The sequence below is a fragment of the Pipistrellus kuhlii genome, unplaced genomic scaffold, assembly GCF_014108245.1.
Source record: "Pipistrellus kuhlii isolate mPipKuh1 unplaced genomic scaffold, mPipKuh1.p scaffold_m20_p_15, whole genome shotgun sequence".
Classification (NCBI taxonomy): domain Eukaryota; kingdom Metazoa; phylum Chordata; class Mammalia; order Chiroptera; family Vespertilionidae; genus Pipistrellus; species Pipistrellus kuhlii.
In genome coordinates, this window is record NW_023425460.1 from 23700889 (window position 1) to 23720853 (window position 19965).

The following is a 19965-nucleotide window of genomic DNA, read 5'->3' on the forward strand; positions in this document are numbered from 1 at the left end:
GCCCCTTCTCTGATTGAGTTCGACACCACTAACCTAGGGCCTCAGAAGGCATGGCAGGGCAGGGCCCAGGGTCTGCACTATTACCAACCGCCTCGGGTGGACTTGATGAGATGGTTCAGACTATATTTTGAAAAGCAGAACAGAACGGGTAAGGATGGTGATACAGAGCCAGCTGTACAAAGGTGTTCCTGTTTTGCAACTGTGGAGGCTCAGGCTTTGTCCGGGCTTATTCACACCTTTGACCCTTCAGACAGCGGGGGCGTTGTGGCGTCAGCCCTGAGGCACCTGCGCCCGACGAGGAAACTCGCCCACATCCGGGCCAGCGCCGCCGGCGCCGCCCAAACCGCCGGTCCCCAAAGCTCCTCGGGCTTCTCTCCGGTTTCATTTGAGCCCAGGGCCACGCGGCTCCTCGCCTCTTCCCGCCGGCGCCCAAGGTCCATCACCAGCGGCTGTTCCTGGAGGGTCTCCACCGGAAGCGACGCCTAGTCCCGCCCCCCCTGCTCGCCGGAGCCGGAAGTCGGCGGCTGCCGCCCGGTCCCGCCCCCCTCGCGGGCCCACGCGCACCATGCTCCGCGGCGCCCGCTGCCTGCGCGGGGCTCCCTCGCCTCCCTCCGCGGTCCTGGCGGTGGCTCTGCTCTCGTCGCTGTCGCGCTGCTCCCTCCCGGAGCCGGAGCCCCCCGCGGTCTCGGCGCTCAGCCCCTTCTTCGGCACCAAAACCCGCTACGAGGATGCCAACCCCGGGCTGCGGCGCGACCCCGTGTCGCCGCGGCGCGACCCGGAGCTGCTGGAGGAGACCTGCACCCCGGTGCAGCTGGTCGGCCTCATCCGCCACGGCACCCGCTACCCGACGGCCAAGCAGATCCGCAAGCTGCGGCAGCTGCACGGGCTGCTGGAGGCCCGCGGGCCCCGGGCCGACCCGGCCGCCGGCAGCCGAGACCTGGGCGCCGCGCTGGCCGCCTGGCCGCTGTGGTACGCGGACTGGATGGACGGGCAGCTGGTAGAGAAGGGGCGGCAGGACATGCGGCAGCTGGCGCAGCGCCTGGCCGCCCTCTTCCCGGCCCTCTTCCGCCGCGAGAACTACGGCCGCCTGCAGCTCGTCACCAGCTCCAAGCACCGCTGCGTGGAGAGCGGCGCCGCCTTCCTCAAGGGGCTGTGGCAGCACCACCACCCGGGCCTCACGCCCCCCGACGTGGCAGGTGACCTCCGGGGGCGCCGGGCCAGTCCCCTGCCCCCGATCCCGGACTTCCCCAGTCCCGGCCTTTCACTCCCCTCTGTCTCTCAACCCCCATCTCTCCCATGGTTTGGTCTGGATTTGAACTTGGACGACTTGGCCATCTCGCTTCTCATACATACCCCATTTATTTGTTCGTTTATCAGGTGTGAATATGGCATCTTCCACGTGCAGGACGTGGTGGTAGTAGACATCAGGGGATCCAGGAGGAAAAAGAGACCGACCAGGGCCGTTTCTGATCATCCATTCCCAGATCGAATTGCCCCCTCTGAGCAAACAAGCCCTCCTTTTCTTCCCTCCCTGGCTGCTCGTTCTGCAATTGGGCACGCTTTAAATACCATCTAGAACTTTCTTCCTCAGGCTTTGTTTCTGATACTATTTGGATTTTTTTTTTTTTTACATCATTCCCCCCCCCCAGATGTTGGTTCTAGACCTATCTCCTATATTGGGAAGATATTCTCAAATTTTCCTTACTGATCTGCTTTTTTTTTTTTTTTTTTTTTTTTCCTGTTTTGTTCTTATGTGTACTGTAGAGTGACCTTCGTTGTAGCTGTGGTCCGTGGTAACACGCAGTACTTCACTAATTTATGTCATTACTTATTCTTTTGCAAAATTTGAGATTCCATCTGGCAGAGCCCTTTTAATTTAAAGGTGGGAGAGCTGAGCCCAAGAATTTGCCCTGTGGACTCAGGCCCAGATTCCAGGTCTTCTGTTTCCCAGGAATTATGCTCCCCCCTTCAGAAAATGTTCAGTAGACACTAATAGCAAACATTTAATACCTGCTATGTGTGCAACAGCTCCCTGAGGTGGATAGTATTTTTTGAGAAACAAACACTAAATAATTTGTCTAATTTGATATAGCTTGCTATGGACCCAGAGAATCTGATTTAGAGCTTGTCTCTTAATCCTCACACTATATAAATAACTTCTGTTTGTCTGTATCTTAAGGATAAGAGTAAAAACATCACATTTTTGTGCCGGAGACATGATCGAGTGTGAATACTTTTTTGATCAGTTTTAAGGTCAGAGTTGAGGAGAGACATCACTTCGTTTCCGAGTCCAAGTGCAAAATGAAGTAGACTGGTTTCTCATTTCTCCAGTAGCATCCCTAAGCAGTGCAGCCGTAGCCCAGGGTTCTTCCATGCCTTGTGATTTATTTGGCTGACTTGGAATTAGTCATTGTTGAATTGTGCTTTTTAGTTATAGCTAGGCCTTTTCTATTAATATGAGTGAAAATTCCCCATGAAGAAGTTAAATTAACTGAATGTTGAAAGTAGAATATACTTTAGTATAGCATAGTTTATACAAGGTGGGGTAAAAGTAGGTTTACAGTTGTTCATATGGAAAACAATACAATAAATAATAATACAGGAATAAACTCTGTTTTGCATACTCACAACTGTAAACGTCTTTTGGCCCACCCTGTATAGTATAGACAAAAAGGGGCCATTGGACCTTCTAGGTGACATTGGCCTTGAAGTACGAAGCCAGGAATCAGAAGAGTCCAAAATAAGCCTACCCCCCTCACCGTTTTCAGTCTCAGAATAAACATTTTTGCCTACCTAATTATTATCTGGAGACAATTTGGCTGTTGTGTACATTTGGGCTTTTAAGGGAGGACATAATTAAATTTTGTATTCTTACAGAAACAACAATGCCTTTGTTTCTGTTTAAAGAGCAGCAGTATTAGATAATAGCAAGGATGAAATATCCTGACCCACCTGGAAAATTGTGTTTTGAGATCACAGAAAGATGACAGATCACTTACTTTCCTACTTAACATGCTTTCTTAAGAATTGTAATCTAATTTGCAATTAAAGTGGGCAGAATTATACATTCAGGTCCTGAAGTGGATATATATATATACACATATATATGTGTGTGTGTGTGTGTGTGTGTGTGTTTTCCACACCCATCTAAAGCAAAACAGTGTAACTAGATTTAATTTTCTCATTTTATATACAGAAATAGTATACTTGTGTTCTTTTCATGGTCAATGAAAATTCATCCCAGTGGTTGATGCATGATTATGAATGCTTTTTCCAATACATACTTGTTCCCAAGTTGAGGAAATAATACAACTTGTAAAATTTTAAATGGGAAATTTGGGGGAGCTTCAGTTAGAAAACAAACCAAATCAGAAGCTCCTAGCACAATGAAAAACAAAAGTGTAGATGTATTTTGTGCCATTGTTAGTAGTAGGGTTGAGGAAGTTAATTTAGAAAATAAAATGTTTTTAGGCTTTGGCTTAGAGTAGAAAAATAGATTATATCTTTTGAATGATCTCTAACCTAGTAATTAGAAATTTTGCTATTTTGCCCAAACCGGTTTGGCTCAATGGATAGCGCGTTGGCTTGGGGACTGAAGGGTCCCAGGTTCGATTCCGGTCAAGGGCATGTACCTTAGTTGCGGGCATATCCCCAGTGAGGGGTGTGCAAGAGGCAGCTGATCGATGACTCTCATCGATGTTTCTAACTCACTCTCCCTTCCTCTCTGTTCAAAATCAATAAAATATATATATTTTTAAAAGAACTAAAAAAAAAAGAAATTTTGCTATTTTTAGTTTTTCAAGTTTTCTGTGCCTAACAGAAATAGTACTTACATAACACATTTTTGTATGTCTTATGACTTTCATGGCTAATTTTTTTTTTTTTTTTGCTTTCTTTAAGAAAGCATTCATTTGAATTATCTTTATTGTGTAGTTTTGTTATAACACATTTTCTTTTGATACTCTGTTTTAGTCTTCTCTAGCTTATACTCATGAATTACTATTACGAAAGGGAGTAGTTTTGCCCTATATCTTTTTTGAATAATATGTGCTTATTTTAAACATGAATAAATGGGTTTTTAGTGTTGTTTTTTTTACCCTTGAAACAAAACATTCATTAATTTGAAATTGTCGCTTATGTCTTTTCAGACATGGAGTGTGGACCTCCAAGAATTAATGATAAACTAATGAGGTTCTTTGATCATTGTGAAAAGTTTTTAACTGAAGTGGAAAGGAATGATACGGCTCTTTATCATGTAGAAGCCTTCAAAACTGGACCAGAAATGCAGCACATTTTAAAAAAAGTTGCAGCTACTTTGCAAGTGCCAGTCAACAATTTAAATGCAGGTAACGTACCTATTATCTTTCATTTGAATTCTGAAGTAGTTAAATGGTTTTTGAACTCTGAAAATGGAAAAAATATGGAAGAATAAAGTTATTCCTTTTAAAAGGCCCACAATTGAATCTACAATAAGAAAATAATATTTTGCCCTGACCGGTTTGGCTCAGTGGATAGAGTGTCCGCCTGTGGACTCAAGGGTGCCAGGTTCGAGTTCAGTCAAGGGCATGTACCTTGATTGTGGGTACATCTCCAGTGGGGGATGTGCAGGAGGCAGCAGATTGATGTTTCTCTCTCATCAGTGTTTCTAACTCTCTCACCCTGTCCTTCCTCTCTAAAAACATCAATAAAATATATATTTTTTTAAAAAAAGAAAATACTTTTTTGGTCATGCTTAACTATTTTTAGATTGAAATTCTTTGAGTTTTATGTAAGTTAATGTACAAGATTCTTACTATACTGGAATTTTTTTGAAGGCAGAGGTATATAAAGTTTCAACTTTCAGCATTATATATAAAACAAAAATTATTTTTTCTCATACAAGTTATCTCCTCATACAAGTGCTTTTAAAGCAATTATAGAAGTACGTGTTCATGTTTTGAAAGGGTTAAGTTTTAGAAAGTGAAAGGCACAGTAGTGTGATTTATTTTATTTTTTTAGGCTTTAAACTTAGAGATGCCGAGAAAATGGACAGTGGTGTCTGTCATAAAGTATTGAAGTAGAGATGAGCTGACTGCAGTTTATCATGCAGCCTAGGAGACTTGAGGGTGAAAGTGACATTATTAATAATTATGCCAAGAAAGCAGATGGAAAACCAGGACATATGGTCACTTAGAAATGGGAAGTTAAGAAAAAAAATAATAATTTTTTTAGGAATTTGTAATGCATAAGAGTAGGTGTTGACAGATATTCATACAGAGATTGTGGATTTCATTATATTGTGAATAAATTTCCAAAAGACTAGAAATAGGAGATATTGGAGATAAAAATGTAGACTTGAATCTGACAATCGTGGAGACTGAATGCTTAACATTTAAAGGATCAAGCAAGTGAAAATGCCTAGATGAGTTTAGCATTTAAACTTGAATTTTTTCTCTTTCTCCCAATTGTTTGGTCACTGCCAGTTTTAAAAATTATTTATTTTATTAGGAAATAATTCAAGCATATACATAATAATAATGGCTAATATGATGAATGTTGTTATACCCACACTTACTTTTATCAAATTTTAATATTATGCTTCAGTTGTTTTAAGAATATTGAGGTCTTTTGGTTCTGCTGTAGGATCTCATTCATCTCCTTTTCTCCCCAGAGGCAAATTGTAATAAATTGAGCATTTAAATCATTCCTTGCCAATTTTTTTGGTGTTTGTTTTGTTTTGTGGTGGGTTTTTTTTAGATTTTTAAAATAGATTTTTAGTGAGAGAGGAGGGAGAGGGAGAGAAACATCCATTGTCTGCCTCCTGTACGCCCCCTACTGGAAATCAAGCCTGAATCCTGGGACTGGAGCTGTTGTAGTACAAATTTTTTTTAGTTTAATTGGGCTGAAATTTAGATATCCTCATGGTTTCTCCAAACAGTTCCTGTTCCTCCCCTTTGGATTATACAGGGTTAGCCTTAATCTTTGATAGCCAGGAAGAAAGTGGCAACTAACTTTATCCAGGCTGCACATGGCATTCTATGGATTTTTAGCCTTTGAAAAATTGCGAAGTAGTAACCTACAAATTTTACCTTTCCCCCCTCAGATTTGATTCAGGTAGCTTTTTTCACCTGTTCATTTGACCTGGCAATTAAAGGTGTTAAATCGCCTTGGTGTGATGTTTTTGACACAGATGATGCAATGGTAAGTGTTAATTTTGCAGTTTCTATTCTTTTTTGCGTGATTTGTTGCTGCTTAAAGTATCTTCTCAAAAAATAATCAGAGTATTGAATATTAACTATCTTTGACTAACTCATAATTTTTCTTACCTAAAGATAGGGCCCACCTACTTATAACTAGTTTGGGTTCATAAAACTCTGGAAAACATTCTTCCATTGTGATTTGATTTCTAGGCCCATCTATAATTAAAAACAAATGTAACCCAATATCAGATTTTATTGCTGGAGAGGATTAACTCCTTTTTATAGGAAGCCAAGGCTCAGAGAGGATGAATGATTTTCCAAATATCTGTTTCTTTTGTAACAGTTTGCATGATAAATTGAGTTCTGTTCCACCTGGTGATGGCAGTAATTCATGTACAGTTTCTTTCTGCCTACCGTATTTTTCGGACCATAAGACGCACATTTCCCCCCCCAGAAGGGGGGGGGAAAAGTCCCTGCGTCTTATGGTCCAAATATAGCCTACACATATACTTTTAAAAAAAAGTTTTTTTACTTGCCCGGCTCTGTGTGGTCGCTGTGTGCTTGCCCGGCTCTAAAATGGTTCTAAATGCTGCTGTTTACTTTACAGGGTTGATTACATGTGTTTATGACTGTGATGTTGGGTTTTAATGCACATAAAATATTTTAGGACACTATTTGTTTCAGAATCTTTTTTTCTTCATTTCCCTTCTCTAAAAACTGGTGCGTCTTATGGTCCGGTGCGTCTTATGGTCCGAAAAATACGGTACATCATATTTTTTCCTCCTCAGTCATATACCTTCTTTGGAGACAGGCCTCTGGTAACTTTTAGGGAGGTAAATTCTGGCCAGTTTTGAGATTTTAGAAGCCAGAGAGGTGAGGTGGGAGAGCATTAATTTTTTTTTTTTTAAGTATTGAGGATTGCAGCATTGGATAGAATCCTGGGGATGAGATAGGATGTTTTTATGTACGGCTCATTAAGGAATATAGACTTTTGAAACCTTAGTCATCTTTATCTCTTGCATACATATGAAACCTTCAATATTCCATATGAAAATAAATTAACTTCAAAATTTAACCTCAAATTTTGAAAAGTGGTATACTATTTTCCAGATAGAAGCAGGCTTTTAAGGTGAGAACTAATGCATCTTTGAAGGTAAAGGAGGGCTTTATTTTGTTCTCACAGACAAGTGACCAGCACGCAGGTTTTGTATGTTATATTGTGCCAATGTGCAACTAGGCTTAGTGGCTGAGGTGGAAGAAGGGGGAAGGGCCCTCAGTAGATGATTGCTTTAGGATGCTAAGCACTAAAAGTAATAGGTGTGTTATATTTTCTCTCTGTGATCTTTTTCTTTGTCCTGGGTACCCAGGATCTTTCTCTCCTCTCTTATCTCCACAACTCATCTTTTCAGAAACTTGTGTTCTCTCTTTGTTATGCCCTTTGCTTAGGATGATGATAAAACTTTCCCTTTAAATGGGATACTTTTAAAGTGAAATGAACACCATTAATAAGTATGCTGGTACAGATATAAACTGAGAGTTATGGTCACCATTTATATATGTGTCAAAATAGTGCATTTCCCTTTTCTCCCTACACATATTGCTCTACCCTGACTGTCCTTCCTGTCTACTTAAAAGGATCTGTGTAATTATATTGGGTCCACCTGGATAGTTTAGGGTAATTTTCCCATCTTAAGGTCTTTAACTTAATCACAAATTCTCTTTTACTATGTAAAATAACATTCAGAGGTTCTAGGGATTAGGATATAGACATATTTGAGATAATTTATTCTGTTAACACATATATGTAATCTTTTTCTTTTGCAAACCTCAAGAAACTTCACCCTTAAATACTTGGGCATGCCTCTCAACAAGAAGATTCTCCTACATAACCATAATAAACTATAATTATATATATAGAACACATGTCTTTAATAACCCACTGTTCTAATATACTGAATTCAAGTTTTCACATTTGTCTTAATAAAGCTCTATATTTGTAGCTATACATAGGTATATATATATAATAATTTTTATTGATTTCAGAGAGGAAGGGAGAGGGAGAGAGAGAGCAAAATATCAATGATGAGAGAGAATCATTGATCAGTGCCTCCTGCACACCTCACACTGGGGATCAAGCTTGCAGCCAGGCATGTGCCCTGATCAGAATTTGAACCGTGACCTGGTTCATAGGTCAATGCTCAACCATTGAACCAAGCAAGCCAAGCTCAAGTCTTTTTGATGTAAAGTTTTAATAGTGCAAATAGGATTTTTAATTTTTTTAATTTATTTTATAAATTTCCAGTTATAACTACTGTTTCATTTCTTTAAAAAAAAAATAAAATTGGTTTTTATTTATTTTATTATTTTTTAAAATATATTTTATTGATTTTTTACAGAGAGGAAGAGAGAAGAATAGAGAGTTAGAAACATTGATGAGAGAGAATCCTCAATCAGCTGCCTCCTGCACACTCCCCATTGGGGATGTGCCCGCAACCAATGTACATGCCCTTGACCGGAATCGAACCCGGGACCTTTCAGTCCACAGACCGACGCTCTATCCACTGAACCAAACCGGTTTCGGCTACTGTTTCCTTTCTGATACCATTTTGTTTTATTTTCTGAATAGATTTGATAGAACTTTAATTTTATTTTATTTTTACTTTTTAAAAATGTTTACTTTGGGCTTTTTGCTAACTTTCTGATTTAGATGCCTCTTTATTGTATGTTTAGTTTTGGTTTGGTTATATGGCACTAGCCTGCTCTTGCTTATTCTTACTTAGTTTCTCTTGCAAGCATGTCAAACTCATGGCATTAAATGAGGCATATGACCCACCGCCTGAGAGTTTGACATGCTTGCCTAGGGTCTCTTGGGAGAATGGCTCATAACTACTACACAGGCTCTCATGTACCTCTATTGGGTTGCAGGTTTTAATTCTCTAGTTTTGGTTGTTTATCTGATCAAATAATACTTGAATACAAAGTTTAACTTTCAGGTAAAAAAAGACTACCGTAATCACCAATTCCTATTCAAGACAACTCCACAGATTAATTACTGTTGTTAATTGATATATATCTTTCCACCCTTTTCTATGCTATTTATAATCTGTATTCTTAAAAATGCAAACAGTCTAGTGTCTGAGTGTGTTTTGGTAACAAATGGTCATTTTACTATTTTTATTCTTAATTTGTTCTTCTCATTCAGCAGTATATCTTGGAGAGCTTCCATGTCAGTACTTGTAGATCTGCAGTATAGAATTTTTTTCATTGATATACATATCAATGAATTTTTTTTTTTTAATTTTTTTTTTAGGGAGGGAGAGAGAGGAAAGGCCAGTGAGAGAGAGAAAGAGAAACATCAATTGGCTGCTCCTGAGTGGTCCCTATAGGAATCAAGCCAGGTTCAACGCTCTCACCAGAAATTGAACCAGCAACCTTTTGGTGTATGGTATGATGCCCAACCAACAAGTTCACACTGGCCAGGACAACAGAGTAGAATTTTTAATAACTGCATAATATTCCATAGGATGTGTATACTATAGTTTAGTGAACTCTCTATAAATGATATTTTGTTATTTCTGGAATTTTTTTTGATTCCTGTAAGCAGTGCTGCTGTAAGACATTCTTGTATGTTCTCTCCTGTGTTCCTCTGTGAATATTATTTTATTAGAATTGGAATTAAATGGGTCTTATGATATATGTTTTTATGGATTTTGCCAATTTGCCCTTTGAATATCTATAACAACATACATTCCTTTCAGCAGTACCAGTTTTCCATATTTTTGCCAAACTGATACATTAATCAAAGTAACTCATTTCCTGATTTCTACCTTTCTAAAATTCTTAAACATTCCTGATCTGTTCTTGGCATCTTTCTGTACTGTAATAATATTCCATGTGTATCTTTTATGTTTATATATTTTTGCTATCATCTTAATATAATTTTAGAAGAAAGGGGATGTGAACACATGTCTTTAATAACCCACTGTTCTGAACTGTTATGGATGCTGGACTTTTGACCGTGAGGTCTAACTTGCTTTTATATGCTGTCTTCTAATTCCACAATTTAAATTTACATGTCAACACATATCTCTGTGTGGCATAAATCTTTGGGTCCAATTAGTAAGTACTTGAAACGGTAAATGTAAATTAGGGAATCTGTTACATGAATAAAAATGTAATGATTTAAAAATGATTTAAAAAATTTTTATTTTTAGGTATTAGAATATTTAAATGATCTGAAACAATATTGGAAAAGAGGATATGGGTATACTATTAATAGTCGGTCCAGCTGCATCCTGTTTCAGGATATCTTTCAGCACTTGGACAAAGCAGTTGAACAGAAAAAAAGGTAAAAACTTAAAAAATAATTTTTTTTTAAATCTTCACCTGAGGACATGTTTATTGATTTGAGAGAGAGAGAAACATTGATTTGTTATCTCTTGCATGTACCCCCACCAGGCATCAAACCTATAACTCGAGCCTTTTGGAATCGAACCCAAGGCCTTTTGGAGTACAGGATGATATCCAACCATCTGAGCCACACTGACAGGGCATGATGTATATTCTGAATGCCCAGTTAAGCTTATGGAAAATATTTTTTTATGGGTGATTTTTAAAAATAGGTTTTGCTTGTGTATTTGGCTCTACTCAGCAAAACAGCCTAGATTTGCTATTTAACCATTGTTGCTTTTTGGGCGGCTATGATTAGAAAAACAGAATGAATTTAACAAAGAAATGTGATGTACCTGCATTTTATTCTACTATTTCCTTACCCATTATTTCTATCAGTGTATTTCTATTCTGCTTTTTCAAAGTAAAGTTTATATTCTGGAATGTAATTGCTTGCCTCATGAGATCTTTTTGTGAGTGATACTTTCAGACACCAAAATTAATTGCTATAAATATTTGTTATTTTCATTGAATAACTTTCATTATCCTTTTTCTAACTTTTTATTGACTCTCAAATCTCTGGTATTTTCAGATTTCCACTGGATAAGGGTATGGCTTTTAAGGTTGTGTAGTTCCATATTTTAACATAAGATGGCAGCATTGAAATAAATGTATAAAATAGCCATTTGGTTAATTAGCCCACTTTAATAGGAGAGCTTTGTCTTTTAAAGTTCTTAGAAATGCATGTAGATTCTAAGTCCTCAGAACCTATTTTTTTTAAAAATATATTTTATTGATATTTTACAGAGAGAAAGGGAGAGAGATAGAGAGCTAGAAACGTCGATGAGAGAGTAACATCTACCAGCTGCCTCTTGCACACCCCCTACCAGGGATGTGCCCGCAACCAAGGTACATGCCCTTGACCGGAATCGAACCCCGGGACCCTTCAGTCCGCAGACCGACGCTCCACCACTGAGCCAAACCGGTTTCGGCCTCAGAACCTATTTTTAATGATCTTTTTGCTAACTTTCTGAAGTCAGTGTTCCAGGGAATTTTAGCTCAGTCTACCAGGAGGTGCCAACTCAGTTTTAGTGCTAGTTATTGAAAGAGACGATCTAAATGAGGGGAAAAAGCAATGTACTCTGAATGCAGATTCAAATGGCCAAGTTGCTTCTGGAAAGATACTTTTTGACTCTCAGTGGAACTTTGTTTATTTCACTGCTCTCTCCTCAGTGCCTATGAACAAGTGAGGAATGCAGTTGGAATGCTCAGTGGATATGAAGGACTATCCACAGTTCTTTTTCTTCAGTATTCCCTGTTTTAGTCAATGACACCATCAACCTCCCAGGCAGCCAAGCACAAACCCATGCATTATTTTTACTGTCTATCTCATCTACTACATCTACTCATAATATTGTGATTTTTTTTCTTTTGACTTCCAGTTTTATATCAATCTCCCACTTTTCTTCACCCCCACTGCTACTGTTATTGGTGAAAGTAGTGTCCATCTGTTACTAATGGGAGTGGGCTTCTTGCTATATCCTGAGAAAATGAATTTTCTGAGATTCACAGGGGATGATGAGATATTGTAGAAAGTTTTATTTCTGTGGAAAGTTTTATTTCAAATTCTTTAGTTTTCAAGGTTTAATTTCCCTCATTACCACCAAAGAAGAAGTCCCATTTTGCCTTATCAGGGCTGAAATCAGAGCCAGTGTCTAGAATTTTTTTCCATATTTGCACACTCCAGTCCAGTATCAGACTAGCTTAGCTTGTGTTCCCAACTTCAGTCCATTAGTCCATTGTGTGTGGAGTCTGCATGGCTGTGGGCCCTACAGGGGAAATGGGAAGAACCGGGTACAAGAGAGCTCCGTGAGCCAAGAGCAGTAAGAGAGACGGTTTCTTTGTTTAGGGATTATGTCTTCCTAAATGTTCACAGGCTTGCATTGGCTGCACCCATTCTGGCCAATCCATGGTTCTCCAGGCTTGACAGTCAGACAAGTACCTTCCCTAGTCACCCCAGCTTCACTGTATATGCATCTGTGTCCCCTTTGTTGGACTCCTTTACCCCCAGTGATCTGCAAGCTGCCCAATGGCCACGCTTTTAATGTCTGGCCTTCCCTTTGCTCCTTTCCTATTACCAATCCCTAGCTAATTACATAGGTATCACTACCAGCTCAGTTTATGCTAGCTAATATTTTCTCCTAGATTTTAGTACCTGCCTCCTACGTGCTTTCCTAAATTTCAGTATTACTCCGTTCTAACAGCTTATGCAGGCAAAAGGTGAATACATTTAAATTACTGTCTCAAAGAACTCATGTCTGGTTTGGAGGATATTTGTAAAATCACTAAAAAAAAAAAAAAGTGCTGAAGGAGAATAAATTTGAACTGGGGTTTGATAAAGGCTTGATGGGAGGGAGGAATCTTTGAGATTGGTTATTGAAAACTTCTGTCACTAACCTCAGCCTATCAACCCTTAATATTTTTTATTTTTTTAAATAGCCTTATTGAGGTATAGTTGATATAAACAGCACATACTTAAAGTGTTCAAATTGATGAGTTTTTATATATGTTTATACCCATGAAATTGTTACCAAAATTATGGTAATGAAATATCCGTCACATGCAAAGATTTCTTTGTGATTCTTTGTAATCTACTTTCCACCCTCCCTACCCCACACCCATTCCAAACTGGGCAACCACTGATCTGCTTTCTGACGCTATAAATTAATTTGTGTGTTTTTTTTAGAATTTTATATACTGGAATCATAATACATACATTTTTATTATTTTTTTTGCTTCTTTCACTCAGCTCAATATTATGCGATTTATCCATATTGCTGTGGCTATCAATAGTTAATTCCTTTTTAAGGCTGAGGAATATTCCCTCCATGGGTACACCACAATTTGTTTCTCCCCTCTCCTTATGATGGGCATTTGGGTTGTTTCCAGCTTGAGGCTATTAAAAATAAAGCTCCTATGGACCTTTGTGATCTTTATATGGACATATGCACATCATTTCTCTTGGATAATATCTAGAGCTAGAATAGCCGAGTCATATATAGTTGTATGTTTAACTTTTTAAGAAACTGCCAATGTCTTCCCACCAATGTATGAGAGTTCCTATTATTCTTCATCCTAATAAATACTTGGTATAGTAGATCTTTTTAATTTTAGCTTTTATAATGGGTATTTTATAGTATCTTATTTGGTTTTAGTTTGCATTTCCCTAAAAATGAATGATATTGAGCTGCCTTTCATATTTTGCGGGGCTCCCCTTCTCTGTGCTGCAGCCTGGAAACTCCAGGCAGTAATCTGGGACACTTGTTGGGATTCACCTGATTTGCCTTCCTTCACTCTTACTCTATTGTTGAATGTCTGAAAAATGCTCTTATATTTTGTCTGATTTTACAGTAGTTCAAGGCAGGAAGGTAGATTGGTCCCTGTTATTCCATCTTGAATGGAAGCAGAATTTATTTTTATGTCTTTGCTTGAAAAAAAGTCTTTATGCTTGAGCCATTTTAGTTCTACATTTGTGTTAAGCTGTCAGACAGATGCTTCTCCAGATGCCTCATTGGAGCTGATATTTCAATCAGATGTATAAGAAGATAAAAAAAAAATTTCTGTTAATTTTCTTCCCAAAGCTACTCATATTTCTGGCAGTTCATGTTGCTTATTTGTGCACTTACATAAGTAATGGGATTATTTGGATCATGTTTAAAAACACTTCTTTCATAACATTAGTTGAGTGTGAAACTTGAATTAAGAGCTTAGAAAGATCTAAGATGAGTATATTTAGGGGAAAAACATGCAATTATTGATTGTTTTTCTGGTTGAACTTTTTGAATGATTTGAAGTGCTTTTTTTGGAGTGTTTTACCTATTTTGAAAAACATATAGTAATCAGCCTTTATTTAACAACAGAATTTTAGACTTCAAATTAAATTTCACTTTTAATTAAAGGTTTAATAAAATTTTACCAGCTTATAATAGTAAAAGAAGGCTGTAATTTGGAGCACTGAATTCTTATCTTGCTAGATAACATTAGGCAATTCACTTGTCTTTCTTATTTCTAAAATGAGATAATTTGACTACTTCTCTACACTAAAACATTTATTCCAACAGTGTATTTCTATATATACATTCATATAGATTAATCACTTGTTTTCTTATATTTGTATTGATACTTTACATTTTTTAGAATGTCCTTCCTTGGGACTTGGGTATAGATCTCAAGAGCCTAGCAGATGTGTGACACTCTTTGTTGGGAGACAGAGCAAAAAATAGTGTGTTCCTGAAAGGAACAACTTACTTAACAGAAATACTGATTTATTTTACAGAAACTTGGCACATACTTTTAATGGCCTTTGATAAAAATTAGATCATAAAGACTCTCGTGTATTTACTTTGACATCTTTAGAGTTATAAAAACCAATAAAAAAGCCCTACCTGTATTTGTGACCACACACAAATTCCATAACTCTTTAACTCCCACTAATTGAAGATATTTAAGTCTCCAGTTTTGATGTTTGGATATAATTTAGAATAGAAGTATTTTTCCATTTAACATTTAATGCTACTTTGTAAAGAAAAATTGAAATGTAAGTCATCTGAAAGGGTAAACTGGTATAAGCATGAGCAGCTGTTTAAGATGGATTATGTTAACTCTTTGGAATAAAAATAACCACTTTTGAGTCATATATATTCCCATGACAGTAGGTTTTTTGTTGTTTGTTTTGTTTTTAATAAACTCTTCTTTAGATTAGTTTTAGGTTTATAGCAAAATTGAGCAGAAAGTACAGAGAGTTCTTTTCCCATACACTCCTTTGCCTACCCCTTACTATTGACATTCTATATCACAGTGGTCCATTCGTTATTGATAATCCTCCAACGAAACATCATTATCACCAAAGTCAGTACTAGTTTGCATTAGAGTTCACTCTTGGTGTTGCACATTCTCTGGGTTTGGACAAATGCTTAATGACATGTACCCATTATACAGAATAGTTTCACTGCCCTACAAATCCTCTGTTCTTTGCCCTATTCATCCTCCTCCAACTCCAACCCCTTGGAAGCACTGATCTTTTTACTGTTTTCATAGTTTTACCTTTTTGAGAATGTCATATAGTTGGAATCATATGCTATGTAGCCTTTTCAGATTGGCTTTTTTCACTTAGTAATATGCAGTTAAGTTTCCTCCATGTCTTTTCATGGCTTGAGAGTTTGTTTCTTTTTAGCACTGAATGTTTTATTATCTGGATGTACCACCATTTATTTATCCATTCACCTACTAAGTAACATCTTGGTTGCTTCTAAGTTTTGACATTTATGAAAAAAAAGCTTCTGTAAATGTCCATGTTTAGGTTTTTGTATAGATATGTTTTTAATTTACTTGCATAAATACCAAGGAATATAAGGATCATGTGGCAAAAGTATGTTTACTTGTGTCAGAAACTATCAAACTGATTTCCACAATGGCTATATCATTTTTTTAATAAGATGCCATTAAGCCCTTTTATTTTTTATATATTGTTTTATTGATTTCAGAGAGGAAGGGAGAGGGAGAAGGAGATAGAAACATCAATGATGAGAGAGAATTATTGATCAGCTACCACCTGCACACCCTATACTGGAGCTTGCAACCTGGGCTTGAGCCCTTGACCAGAATTGAACCTGGGACCCTTCTATCTGCATGCTGATGCTCTATCCACTGAGCCACTCAAGCTAGGGCAGCTATATCATTTTGCATTCATACCAGCAGTGATTGAATGAACTCCTATTGTCAGCACTTGGTGATGTCAACTTTCTGGATTTTGATGTGTAGTGGTATCTTGTTATAATTTGTAATTCCTTACTGACATGATGTGGAGCACCTTTTCATTTACTTACTTGCCATCTGTATATCTTCTTTGGTGAGCTTTCCAGGTCTTTTGCCCATTTAAAAAATATATATCTTTATTAATTTAAGAGAAAGTTGAGAGAGGAAGGGAGATGGATAAATAGAAACACTGATCGGCTGCCTCCTGCACGCCCCCCACTGGGGATTGAGCCTGCAATCCCAGGCATGTGCCCTGACTGGGAATCAAACCAAGGACCTTTTGGTTCTTTGGTCCATCCATGCTCAACCTCTGAGCCACACCAGCCAGTTTTTTGCCCATCTTTTAATTGGGTTGTTCTTTATTGTTAAGTCTTAAGAATTATTTGTATATTTTAGATAACAGTCCTTTGTCATAGGTGTCTTTTGCAAATATTTTCTCCCAGTTTGTGACTTGTCTTCTCATTCTCTTGACATTGACTTTAGCAGAGGAGAGTTTTGTTTTTTTAATTTTAATTAAGATTAGCTTATCAGTTAACTTTCATGGATCATGCCTTTGGTGTTATATATAAAAGTCATTGCCATATCCAAGGTTATCTAAGTTTTCTCCTTTGTCATCTGCTAGGAGTTTTATTGTATTGAGTTTTACATTTAGGTCTATGATCCTTTTTTAGTTAATTTTTGTGAAGAGTCTAAGATCTGTCCAAATTCATTGTTTTTGCATGTGGATGTTTAGTATTCCTGCACTATTTGTTGCAAAGACTATTTGCTCCATTGCTCCAAAGGAGCAATGTATTGTCATTGCTCCTTTGTCATAATTATTAGTTAGGTGTTTTACTCCTTGAAGAAGATTGCTTTGTCATATATATTCTAGTTTCAACACTTGAACCACTAAAGATTACTAAGTTGAATTTCAGCTTATAAAGTAGAATAGTGAAGAAAAGCAGTTATGTTTGAGACAAGTGACTCATAGTTTAAGCTGTTATTTAATGGAAATACTTTTGAGTTAATGCAAAAAATACCTAACATTCTTTTAGATCTTGTAATTTATTTAAAAGTGTGCTAAATTCTGCTTCTTACTCTTAAAACCCAAACTAGACATTCAGTGAGCTCTGTATTTTTTCTTGAAATGCAAAAATCAAGAAGAATGAAATTTTAAAAAACATTGATTCTTAGAATGGGTCCCAGCTTTGGAGTTATTGCATCATGGCTAGAGGACTTAAACTGTAAACCAGTATTTCTTTTTCTTTAACTTGTATCACTATTAAATTGCATTATATTTACATTATGGAAGTGGTATTAGCTTTGATTTGCATATGCTCAAATGTATAAAGAGATCTGGGAACTAATGAAATATCCTATGTGAGATAGCATGGAGTGATGTATGTCCTGTGTAACACATTTATGTCCCCTCTGGAGGGTAATCCTCATTCCTGTTATATTGATTATTGCCTTGTGTGAATATATATGTTGCCCGATCTTTCATTTTTTCAAGAGGAGCCAAAAAAAAAAAAAAAATCTGGATTTGTAAGAATCTGAAATCACCTAGTTTTGAAATACTGACAAAATAATGCAAAATTGAAAACTATTTATGCAGGTGAAATCAAATATAGTTATGGTCTGAATGATTCTGCTTTGGGGACCTAAGGGGATGCTTCTTGGAAATAAATACAAGGCTTTAGATGCTTTAGATGCCCTGCTTAATGTGTACCAGTTAAGAAGAGAGGCTTACAAACACTTGTTGATGAGAATGTTGTATGCTTCTAAGTGTAGAAATTATTTTCTTTGACACAGATACATAGACATTCTTTTTCTCAATTTCTCATTTAAGGTCTCAGCCAATTTCTTCTCCAGTCATCCTTCAGTTTGGTCATGCAGAGACCCTTCTTCCACTGCTTTCACTCATGGGCTACTTCAAAGACAAGGAGCCCCTCACAGCATACAATTACAAGGAGCAAATGCATCGGAAGTTCCGAAGCGGTCACATTGTACCTTATGCCTCAAACCTGATATTTGTGCTTTACCATTGTGAAAATGCTAAGACTCCTAAAGAAGAATTCCGAGTGCAGATGCTATTGAATGAAAAGGTGTTACCATTGGCTAACTCGCAAGAAACTGCTTCTTTGTATGATGATCTGAAGGACCACTACAAGGACATCCTTCAGAGTTGTCATACCAGTGAAGAATGTCAAATACCAAAGGTGAACAACACATCTGACGAACTATGAGTAACTGGAGAACATTTTTAATTTATCAGGAATCTATAGGGTGTGATTACATGCTTGGAATAGGTGGGCAATCCCTGGTTACAGAAAGCTTTCACATTACTTGGGCATTTCTGTCTTCATAGAAAAACATTGAGTTTCTTTTTAAATCTGGACATGAACGTGTAAGCAACAATTCTTCACTGGAGCAGCTCTCTCAAGGGGAAAAATATTCAAAGAAATAGGTGGCATTGCAAATGTTTACAGAAGTTAAATTCTTCCTATTTTTACAAGAAATCTCACACTGAGAATATGTTTTCAAAATAATGCTTGAAAATGCTAGAGTAACAAAGTATGTCAGTTGAATGATCCATAACTTGATTGAACCAAGTCCAGGAACTTTACCAGTTGTGCTGCAATTCTCTCTTTTTCCCCCTCAAGTAGCATAGTACTAGTATCATCTTTCATAATCAGAAATATTTTGATAAACTGGGAATATCATTTTGGAAGAAAACTAAGATCTCTGAGAATTCGAAACAATATGAAGCAGTCTGATGTAAAGGGACACTTTCATTGAAGAAAGACAAAAAATAAAATACAATAAATGTTTTTGTTAATAGTATTTATAAAGTATTTGAAGACTTTTTAATAATTACTTTTAGACTTCTATTAAGTCCTACAAGGCCAGTGTTTAATTATCATACCTAATTTATATATATAACAATAGAAGGACAAAGAGGACTATTAGCAAAGTTTCTTTAATCCATTGCTTAGCAGTTTTTAGCATTCTGTCACTTTGCTTTGGTTTTTATACAGGGTGTCCCAAAAAATGTATACATTTTGAGTAATTATAAAAGCAATGTTTATAAAAAGATATTTCATTTTCAAAATGTAGTAGAATCAGCTGTTAAAATCAATTTTGCTATTATATCTTTTGAAATACATTTTGGTTGCCTAATTTTTTTTTATTTTTGTTTATTCAGAGAGGAAGGGATAGAGAGAGAAATATCAATTGGCTGCCTCCTGCATGACCCCTACTGGAGACTGAGCCGAAAACCTGAGCATGTGCCCTGACCAGGCATCAAGCCTTGACCTCAGGAGTCAATGCTCAGTTACTGAACCATACTGGTCAGGCTCTTTTTTAAAACAAAGACTTTATTCTGGCTGACTTAGTTTCACAGATATGAACCCATTTTTAAAAAGAGCTCTGAATTCTGTCAAATACCATGAAAGTTTTTGCTATAATAAGCAGAATTCTTGCCCGGCAGGTTTGACTCAGTGGTGAGAGCATTGGCCGGCAGACTAAAGGGTTGTGGTTTTGATTCCCCTGAAGAGCACATACTTCAGTTGCTGGCTCCACTCCCCACCCTGTCGGAGTGTGC

At 37.5% G+C, this 19965-nt stretch overlaps 1 protein-coding gene across 1 annotated transcript; it reads left to right on the plus strand.

Annotated features, from left to right (window-relative positions):
* The first annotated feature begins 98 nt into the window (after positions 1-98).
* MINPP1 (multiple inositol-polyphosphate phosphatase 1) lies at positions 99-19205 on the plus strand. Its single transcript, XM_036438467.2, has 5 exons — positions 99-1196; positions 4149-4346; positions 6083-6180; positions 10394-10527; positions 18211-19205. The coding sequence occupies exons 1-5, from the start codon at positions 566-568 to the stop codon at positions 18605-18607; spliced, it is 1458 nt and encodes a 485-aa protein (XP_036294360.1). The 5' UTR covers positions 99-565; the 3' UTR covers positions 18608-19205.
* Positions 19206-19965: the final 760 nt, after the last annotated feature.